The sequence below is a fragment of the Sardina pilchardus genome, chromosome 10, assembly GCF_963854185.1.
Source record: "Sardina pilchardus chromosome 10, fSarPil1.1, whole genome shotgun sequence".
Lineage (NCBI taxonomy): Eukaryota > Metazoa > Chordata > Actinopteri > Clupeiformes > Clupeidae > Sardina > Sardina pilchardus.
In genome coordinates this window covers 13301651-13310575 of record NC_085003.1, presented here as the reverse complement: position 1 = coordinate 13310575, position 8925 = coordinate 13301651, and the positions used below count along the sequence as shown (strand labels likewise).

At 43.5% G+C, this 8925-nt stretch overlaps 2 protein-coding genes across 16 annotated transcripts in view; both read left to right on the top strand.

Annotated features, from left to right (window-relative positions):
* The window catches only part of tpm1 (tropomyosin 1 (alpha)), a 15399-nt gene extending 12120 nt beyond the window's left edge, over positions 1-3279 (top strand). For 6 of the 12 annotated variants that reach the window (XM_062548410.1, XM_062548406.1, XM_062548407.1 and 3 more), the window contains one exon: positions 2039-3279. In XM_062548410.1, coding sequence (XP_062404394.1) covers positions 2039-2121 — 83 coding nt within the window. In that variant the 3' untranslated portion in view covers positions 2122-3279. Of the gene's footprint in view, positions 1-1406; positions 2017-2038 lie in introns of those variants that run through there. The other 6 variants (XM_062548415.1, XM_062548416.1, XM_062548417.1 and 3 more) reach the window with 5 other exon arrangements.
* A 1715-nt stretch (positions 3280-4994) lies between these two features.
* lactb (lactamase, beta) lies at positions 4995-8423 on the top strand. 4 transcript variants are annotated; one of them, XM_062548260.1, is made up of 6 exons: positions 4995-5445; positions 5597-5663; positions 5764-5954; positions 6140-6455; positions 6811-6976; positions 7430-8423. In XM_062548260.1, exons 1-6 carry the CDS (start codon positions 5074-5076, stop codon positions 7965-7967), a joined length of 1650 nt encoding a protein of 549 aa, XP_062404244.1. In that variant the 5' UTR covers positions 4995-5073; the 3' UTR covers positions 7968-8423. The 4 variants fall into 4 exon arrangements, with proteins under 4 accessions (XP_062404244.1, XP_062404243.1, XP_062404245.1 ...); XM_062548259.1 differs by having other exon boundaries at positions 4995-5451; positions 7430-8422; XM_062548261.1 differs by lacking the exon at positions 5764-5954 and having other exon boundaries at positions 5306-5445.
* The last annotated feature ends 502 nt before the right edge of the window (positions 8424-8925 follow it).

The window sequence follows — 8925 nt, the reverse complement described above, 5'->3', positions numbered from 1 at the left end:
TAATCTGCTCTCTATTTCTTTCGTGAAGAGGAGATTTAAGAAAGGATGGCGTCATTTGATCTTTGCATGCAATGCAAATCAGGTATTGGTGCCTACACAAATCCTGTGGTTTCGTTTGGTCAGCTCTTTCAATGAGTGAGTCTGTCCTCCCTGGCCATATCAGGAGATGATATAGAAGCGGGCGCTAACTACCTGCTGCTGGAACACTTTGTTACAAGGGTAGTGACGGTCCTGTTTGCTCGTGACACTCCTGCATACCAAGCCCCCTTACTACTGATTTCACTGATAGATACATAGGGAAAAGGACACTTCTCTGTGGTTTTACCATGCTGTGAATGCATTCTATAAGGAGAGACTCTTAATGCCCTCCGGATGTTTTGGCCTCTGTCCTCTTGTGTTGCTGTGGTAATGGTGTTTTGGCCTCTGTCCTCTTGTATTGCCGTGGTAATGGTGTTTTTGCTGAGCATACGCTGGTCTTCTGATCTTCTGTTTACACTTTGGATTACAGCATTTGAGTCAATAACTCCACAATCGGATCATTTCCCAACAGATCCCTTTAATCCTCTTGCATTCATTCAGTCCTTCTTTCCTTCCCTCCTTCCCTCCATCCTTCCCTCCGTCCTTCTTTCCCTCCTTCATTCCCTCCTTACTGTTTTCCCCAAACATGTTTATAATATACTACACTGAAAATGGTCCAGCAAATAATGGCTGTCCCGTATATTGCTAGGAGACTCGTATCTGAGTATTCAGGGTCTCAGTGAGTCGATAAGGTGAGACCATGTGCTAGTTTGGGGTGAGCAACTGTCTCATCGCTCAGCCAGGTAATGAGCGACTCCGTGCCTGCTGTGTCCATAGTAACAGGTGTCCGGAGTGTCGTTGCCTTGTCCCCGCCAGCATCCCTTTGTAGTGTTAACCGTGTCCGGTGTTCATCGCATCATTGACTGCCAGAGGCGGACATTCCTGGTTCCAGAGAGTAAAAGTCCTGCCACATATCCTTTCTACAGTACCTGTGCACTTAACACAGGTGATATCACTAATTATCTGATCTACCTGGCAGCTAATTAGGATGAGCTGGTTTACCAAATGGTTGGATCAAATACTTGGCAGGACTTTTACTCTCTGAATCCGGGATGTCGGCCTCTGTTGACCGCATATGAAAATACCAGTGGATGTGAACTAATGCTCATTTAACACCAAAGGTCTTCTCTCCCTCGCCATCCTGTGGTTGTACTGATTACTGATTTTCCCTCACTCTGTGTGTGTGTGTTTTTTTCTCTTTCTCTCTCCATCTTTCTCTCCCTTTCTTCCTGTCTTCCTCTCTTCCTTTCTTCCTGCTCTGCCACTGACGTGCTCCCTCTCCGCTCCCTTGCCCTTCGTCTGCTCTGTGACCTGCTGCACTCCGCTAGATCGCCTCTACCAGCAACTTGAGAAAAACCGCCTGCTCTCTAACGAACTAAGACTGGCCTTGAACGAGGATTAAAACACAATCTGGATGTTTTGCGTCCTAACTACGGGTTTATACACATAACACACCTTCATACTAACAGTGTGTCTGAATTGAGGTGAACATTGTATTTTAAAAACGCATACGCTGTGCAACACTTTACATCACTCCAAAATCCTGTTGTGAACTGTCTACGGTTTATTCATACACGCTTTCGAAGTAATGTATCGTCTCCATTTTAACATCTGTTCATATTAAGCATGCTGAGTGTTGGAAGATGAGATGAGCTGCAAGGCTTACTTATTGGTCTTACTAAAGGGACCAAGACAGCAGAAATTTTGTTGCACTCTGGTTAGCTTATTATGCATGAATGTCTGGATGAACAGTGACACTCGAGTTAGCTATATGACATCACTGTTGAATTCACAAATGGCTTACTATTAACGACTACAGTTTGGGCCTTTATGGAGTGCTAAAAAGGGAAACAAGTGTGCTTATGGAACCAGCTGCATGCATTTGATTTTTTTTTTTTTTTTTTAATATTTCATGTATGGCATATTTTAAAAGATGTCTCTTTATTTGATGTTCTAACAGAGAAACTTTCAAGTGCTAAAGAAGAGAACCTTGAAATGAACCAGATGTTGGACCAAACTCTAATGGAGTTAAATAATATGTGAAAAGCCAGAGAGGTCTGCCAGCCCTTCCCCACCCGCAGCCCTGTCCAGCCCCCCCACCAGTTCCCCACCAGCGCTCCTCCACCTTACTCCACCTTCCTCCACCTTACTCCCCAGTGTTTGTGTTTATGATTTGTGGTTATTTTGCACCTCGCTTGCCATGAACTCTTCCCTCCCACCTCTCTCTCTCTCCCTCTCTCTCTCTCTCCCTCTCCCTCTCCCTCTCCCTCTCCCTCTCTCTTCTCTGCACCTCACAGCGGAGAGCGAAATAACCTGGCGCTTTACCTGTACCCCGTTTGCACCATTCCTGCTTTTAGCAGAGACCAGCGCAAGAGCAGTTAGGAAGAATCCTTTGAAAGAGGCCCAACTAGAGAAACACTATCACTCAGCCCAATCGATACCTTAGCATCATCATAATGATGTCTGCATTTTGTAGTTCTTTGAGTTTCTCCCCCCCTCCCCACCCCAACATCATTGTGACAAATTATCAGGTTGAAAAAACATGTGCCATTTATTAGGTATGACTGAAAGATGTAGTTCAGCTGAGATTGAATTGGGCACTTGTCATTTCATTCTGATCATGCACATGCCTTTGTCAATTCATTAAAGACAAAATGGGATAAATCTTTTGCACTTAAATCCAAAATTATGCACATAGTTTTTGTACGAATTCAGTTCTTAAAAAGCCAATTATTGTCTAATGTTTTTTTTTTTTTTTATGCATTGAATTAGGTTGTTCATGTGCATATGGTGCTACTGTGAAGACAAGTTTTACCAGCTTGTGTCTAGGTAGATATATTAAGTTATTGCCAATATTCCAGTACCATAATTTGGATTGTATTTCAGTTCTTAATAGTTTTGTGCCAAACCTTGGTCCTGGTCACAAAGGGACTTGCCTACACTCCAAAGGTTTTTTTATTGTCATTTTTATTATTTATGTTTTGTTTGGGTATTTTTGTTAGTTTTTTTTTACTGTAAACTCAAAACAAAATGTACGGCAGCATTATTTTTTTGCAAATCCATTTTGGGTTTTCCTCATGCTCATGGTTCAAACCATTCTTATTTTACTGTTTTAAATGTAGATGTTGAAACGTTTGTCCTATATGAAATGTATAAAGTTAATAAATATGAATAAACCACACAAGTTTGACGTTTTCTAAAGGCTGGTGGAAAATTGTTATGCTATTTTATGGTCTGCTGCGTCGTTCTTGATGTTATCATACAGTATCTTTGCTCTTGGATTGACGACCATCATTGCATAAGGTGTCGGAACCGCCACTTGTTATCCAGGTAGTGGATACCTGTATGCTCACCTCAGTGGATGTTTGTTCAATTGCAAACAACAGTGAGCCCACTTCCCCTTTTTACTCTTTGGTGTCTCAGCTGAAGTGAGTAGGCCTACACACTCTGACCCCCACGTCCACCCTTTTGACTATGCCATGTTTACGCAGTTAAGGAGAGGAGGGGAATCTATGCAAGTCACTATGGGCTCTTCTCGTTGTCTCTCCTCGGTCCTCCAGCTCGTTCCCACTGATCTATAAAGAACACTGGATGCTATCCCATTGTTGCCGCCCCATCATTCTTTATAGAACAGTGGAAACAAGGACCGAGGAGAGACCATAAGAGGAGGCCATTACAAATCCAGTCTTGCTGTTAGTCTTCCATTAGTGTCACCGCTAAATGAGGTGAGTGCATGCAAAGATGGCATGCAATGACCGGATGTTGTTTATAGCACAATGTTTCCTTTTACATTACAATACATTACATTTGGCTGACGCCTTTTATCCAAAGCCTCCTCATCTCCAATGCTGTGTTAAAGGGAAGTTTACTACGTATATTTCATGCTTAAAGTCTGTGTCGATACTTTGCAAACTACTGACTTTGCATATCTGGGTATAGCCTATAAAATTCTTAATAAATAACATTTAAAAAATGTAATGTTTGAAAAGCTTAAGCCCTAAAACCTTGGGTCTCTTGAGTTTGTTCACATGCTGACGTTTCCTTTTAATTGTGCTTGAAGTGGCCGCTTTGTGGACTGACTGGGAAAGTGTTGCAATATAGGCAAGGTCAAGTTCTATTCAGGTCTTGGAAGGATGGAATGGAAAAAAGCTTATCAGTGTTGAGACTTTCTAAACACTTGCCCATTGCCAGTGTAAACGGGTAAGGACAGATCCTAACCTTCAGTGTGGCCCTTTATAACAATAGCATGCACGTGACCGGCCTGTAGCGGGTTCATGTAGCCAGTGATAGGCCTGCTCAATGTTACCTAGTGTAGGTGCTGGCCCGTAGGGTTCACCATGGAGCAAACCTGATCCAGTAATATGTTCAGTTGTGCTTGGTTTCTCCCGCTTGTTGGATTTGAAGAAATCCATTTATCAACCGGAAAATTATTATTAGGTAAGACATTATTGAATTCATCATCACTCTGACTGGAATGCTCATTTAAAGATTTATTAAATTGTAGACCTCAACTACACGTAGAATGTAGACATTTACAATTGGTGAATTATTTTAAATTAACTTCAGACGTGTGTGTGTGTGTGTGTGTGTGTGTGTGTGTGTGTGTGTTGCAATGAACGCTTCCTTAATAGAGGTGTCTTGCTGACTGATATGCAAAATAACTAATAATAGGTTGCTTATTTGTATTACAGCCTAATCCAACACAACATCTCTCCAACTCCATTAATAACATGCCACAAAGGCCATGCTCGAGCTCTTATCACAGGTCGTATGGAGTGGTTGTCGGACCATATCTTTTTCACAGGCGAGGAAACAGTGACCCCAAGAGGAAAGGCCCTTGCATCGATTATATCGACATTCAGTTATTGAGGACTAGAGGTAGCTGTCTCGATTGGCCTTGCCTTTCACAAATTTGATTAACACTACTAACAACCTTTGAACCAAAGCGCTGCTGCGACTATATATAATTCGTGCTATTTGAGAGGTTTTGTGACTATGTCGCGTGTACTCTTATCCCTGGAACGTGTGCACGTTAGATGCAAAGACTGTCCTGGAAGATTTCGCTCTTATCCTTTGTTGACATCCCGAACTAACTACTCTGGCAAGCTGTCTAAAGGCGTTCTTTACCAACAACCAACGAGAGCATACGCGGGACTTAAAGGACAGAGTTTATACCAGTCATTTACTAAAACTAGGTCGAAGTTATGGGTTTTGGGTTTAGGGGCCGGGTTTGTTTTAGCTTTTGGGTTAAAACACCGTGCGTATAACAGCGAGCCGTGCAATGCAGAGACAGCCTACGAGCCTCAAACAGACTTTAAATATGCTGAAGCCATAGAAATTAGTAGAGATCTGGTTCGACGGATAAAGGTACAGGTACACAGGAGACCCACTGTATTTCCTAATAGTTTTGATCGATATCGAGTTAGTTCTATGGTAGCCTAACTTAGGCTACTACTCTAGCCAAGTGTAGGCTACATTTATGATCTGTGTCTGACAGCTAACTTTTTTTATGGCATAGGATGAGGTGGGGGCCCCAGGCATGGTGATTGGTGTGTCAGTGGATGGCGCACAGGTTTGGACTGAAGGTGTGTGTCTGATGTTTTCTGAAGTCTTCTCAAATGTGGCTCAATCAATAGTCTTTGGTTTTTGTGAGACCTTTAGACAAACAATACCATTCCCACACAGGCATGGGTTATGCTGATTTGGAGAACCGGGTGTCTTGCGGCCCTGGCACGGTGATGCGTATTGCCAGTATCAGTAAGCCACTGACAGCAGCTGCTGCTGCCCGCTTGTGGGAAGCGGGCAAGCTGGACCTCGATGCCCCTGTCCAGAAATATGTGCCTGAATTTCCTGAGAAAACATTTGAAGGAGAAGCTGTGAGACTTGGCAACATTTGACAATACAACAGTTCAGATTGTTTACAGTATAGAATTTGGGACACACATTTCTAGGGCTCACATTTAAAATAGCTATCAGGAAATGTGTGTATACATTTTGTGTATGCTATATGTTTTTAAATGATTATTATTTCTTTTTTGTTTACTGTTTGGATGTTGTTCAGGTCACCATAACGCCACGCCTGATTCTGTCCCACCTGAGTGGTATTCGCCACTATGAGAAGGATGCCAAGAAGGTGCGGGAGGACAAGGAGAAAGCCAAACGCCTCATCAAGCTGCCTGACAAGAATGAGAAGGAAGAGAAGAACAACGCTGTGAGCAAAGACAAAGCAAAAGCTGAGGACGACCGCACCAGCAAGACCAAAGAGGACAAGAAAAAGAAGGAGTTTGAACAGGAAGAGTACTACCTCAAAGACCGCTTTGAAAATGTCATCCAGGCCTTAGACCTTTTCAAGAACGACCCACTTATTTACAAACCAGGTGCGTGTTCATTTTCCGTGTCATCCTGATCACTCATGAATTGACCTATGGTATGAACAAATGCTACTGCGGGACCTGTAAAAGATGGTGAAGCATTGTTCTGTTGAGCCTGAGATAAAAATCCATTCCCAGGTGGCACTGATATGACATCCCCTCTCTCTGGTTATACAGTTTAGGCATAAAAACATCTAAAACTTCAGTGGACTGCAGAGTCGCCAGTGTCCACACGCCATTTTGTATTCACTTTGGACAAAAATGTCTGCCAAATCCCATAACCCTAACCGACTGTAACCATAGCCATAGTATTTAGTTGTTTGTTGTTTGTCAGCGCATTTGTTTTTGTGTATTTCTGTAGGAACCACGTTCCTGTACTCCACCCATGCCTTCAGTCTCCTGAGTGCTGTGGTTGAGAGGGTGGCTGGTGAGCGCTTCCTTGACCACATGGCCAAGATGTTCCGTGAGCTGGGCATGCTCAATACCGTCCCTGACGAAAACGATCCCATCATCTATCACCGCTCCAGGTAAGTCACAGTGGATCACTTGGGTTGGGTTGCCTGGGCTTGCTTAGCAAAGTATAGTAAAGTGTAGAATAACACTGAGTAGAGCAAAATAGAGTTTGCTCAAATATGGCTCAACATTGAGATCACCAAACAAGCTTGTCCTGATCAAACATCATGAGGATCATAAGTGAATTATGTTTAGTATGAGTTTACCTGCCCATGAAAGACTTTTCCCGCTCTGTAACTCTGTAGAGTGGCAGTGGCGTGCGTCCCGTTTGCTATGGAGGACAACGCCGTGGAAAATACGCTTCTCTATAATCCAGAATGGAGTAGCTATGGGGTCCATACTGTAAACTAACACATCCCTCTCTTTCTCTCTGTCTTTCTCTCTCTTTCTCTCTCTCTCCCTCTCTCTTGCTTTCTCTCCATCTGTCTTTCCTTTGTTTACCATTCCCGCTCCCGTTGGTGTCTCAGAAACTACCACCTCAATAAGAAAGGCCGTGTGGTGAACTGCCCGTACGTGGACAACTCCTACAAGTGGGCCGGAGGAGGCTTCCTCTCCACGGCGGGGGATCTGCTCCTGTTTGGGAACGCCCTTCTCTACAGCTACCAGCTGGCCAGCCTCCAGGACCGCAGCGGCCGCCTGCCTGGCTTCCTCAAGCCCCAGACGGCCATGGCCCTCTGGGCCCCAGTTGACAAGACCGAGGCCTCTTGGGACAAGGACGGCCTCTACGCACAGGGCTGGCTGGTGGTGGAGAGGCTGCAGAAATATGGCCAGTGCCGGCACCGCAGGCACTACGTCTCACATACAGGGGGCGCTGTGGGCGCCAGCAGCGTTCTGCTAGTGCTGCCGAGTGAGTCTAGTGGTGAGGCAGACGCGGGGGCCCGGGCTCAGGGGAAGGCGCTTCCTCGGGGAGTGGTGGTCACCATCATTACCAACATGCAGTCTGTGGGACTGAACACCACTGCACTGAAAATTGCCCTAGAGTTTGATAAGATCCGAAGTAAATGAGGTGTGTGTGTGGGTGTGGGTGTGTGTGGGTGTGTGTGCATGCGCGCACACGTGTATGTGTATGTGTGTGTGTGTGTGTGTGTGTGTGTGTGCGTGCATGTGTATGCAACCATGAGAACAAACACATTCTTGTGAGCTGTTTACAAATGCTGGAGAACCAGGTTACTTGAAATTCAACACACTGTGTACTTTTTAACCTTCTGATTGTATATTGTATTTTTGAAAGTTTTTTGTACATTAACAATTATTTTTAGTTGCATTTGTGCTGCGTTTCATGAATATGTCGGTACTCTGAAGTATTATTGTGATTAAATCTAAAACAATGTATAATGTTGACATGTTGTTTGCATGATTGATCATGGAATACAGTCAAACAAGACAAACATACTAGGGCAAAAGAATGTTTCCATGTCTTTTCAAGATACTACCACTAGGTGGTAGCATCATTTAATATCAATAAACGTCATCCTTGATAAACGCTCTTCTTTAGAGTTATTAGAGCAACATATCAAGTATTATTCAATCCATCTGCCAATGGCTTTCCTGTGACAAGACATTGAGGTATTTCTCTTTTTTTGTGTGTGATTGGAAATTTGTATTGGTTTTAAACATTAGTACAGGTCACCAGTCACATGAAGAGCATGGAAAAATTCCTCACACAAATAAACAAACAAACAAAGGGCAAATCAAGCATCAGACAGTGCATGCATATACAATATATGCCCACATAGACCACAGACAAGACACAGCAAACAGTATATAAAAGAAAAAAAGAAAAAATAAATAAAGATATCACATAGGAAGGAGGCTGCGCTAGAAATGAACCAGAGAGCTCTTGTATTGTGTAGGAAGAGGGGGCCGAACCTGTAGTTCATCAGTGAAGGTCATTGATATACTGAAGAAAGTTTTGCCATTTAAAGTAGTACCAATCTAACCTATCCAGCAGGGTGAAGGATGC

Coding starts and splice junctions, on each gene's coding strand:
- lactb (XM_062548259.1), top strand. CDS start 5,074: ATGTCGCGTGTACTCTTATCCCTGGAACGTGTGCACGTTAGATGCAAA. Junction 5,452..5,596: donor TTCGACGGATAAAGGTACAG/GTACACAGGAGA, acceptor TTTATGGCATAG/GATGAGGTGGGGGCCCCAGG. Junction 5,664..5,763: donor CGCACAGGTTTGGACTGAAG/GTGTGTGTCTGA, acceptor ATTCCCACACAG/GCATGGGTTATGCTGATTTG.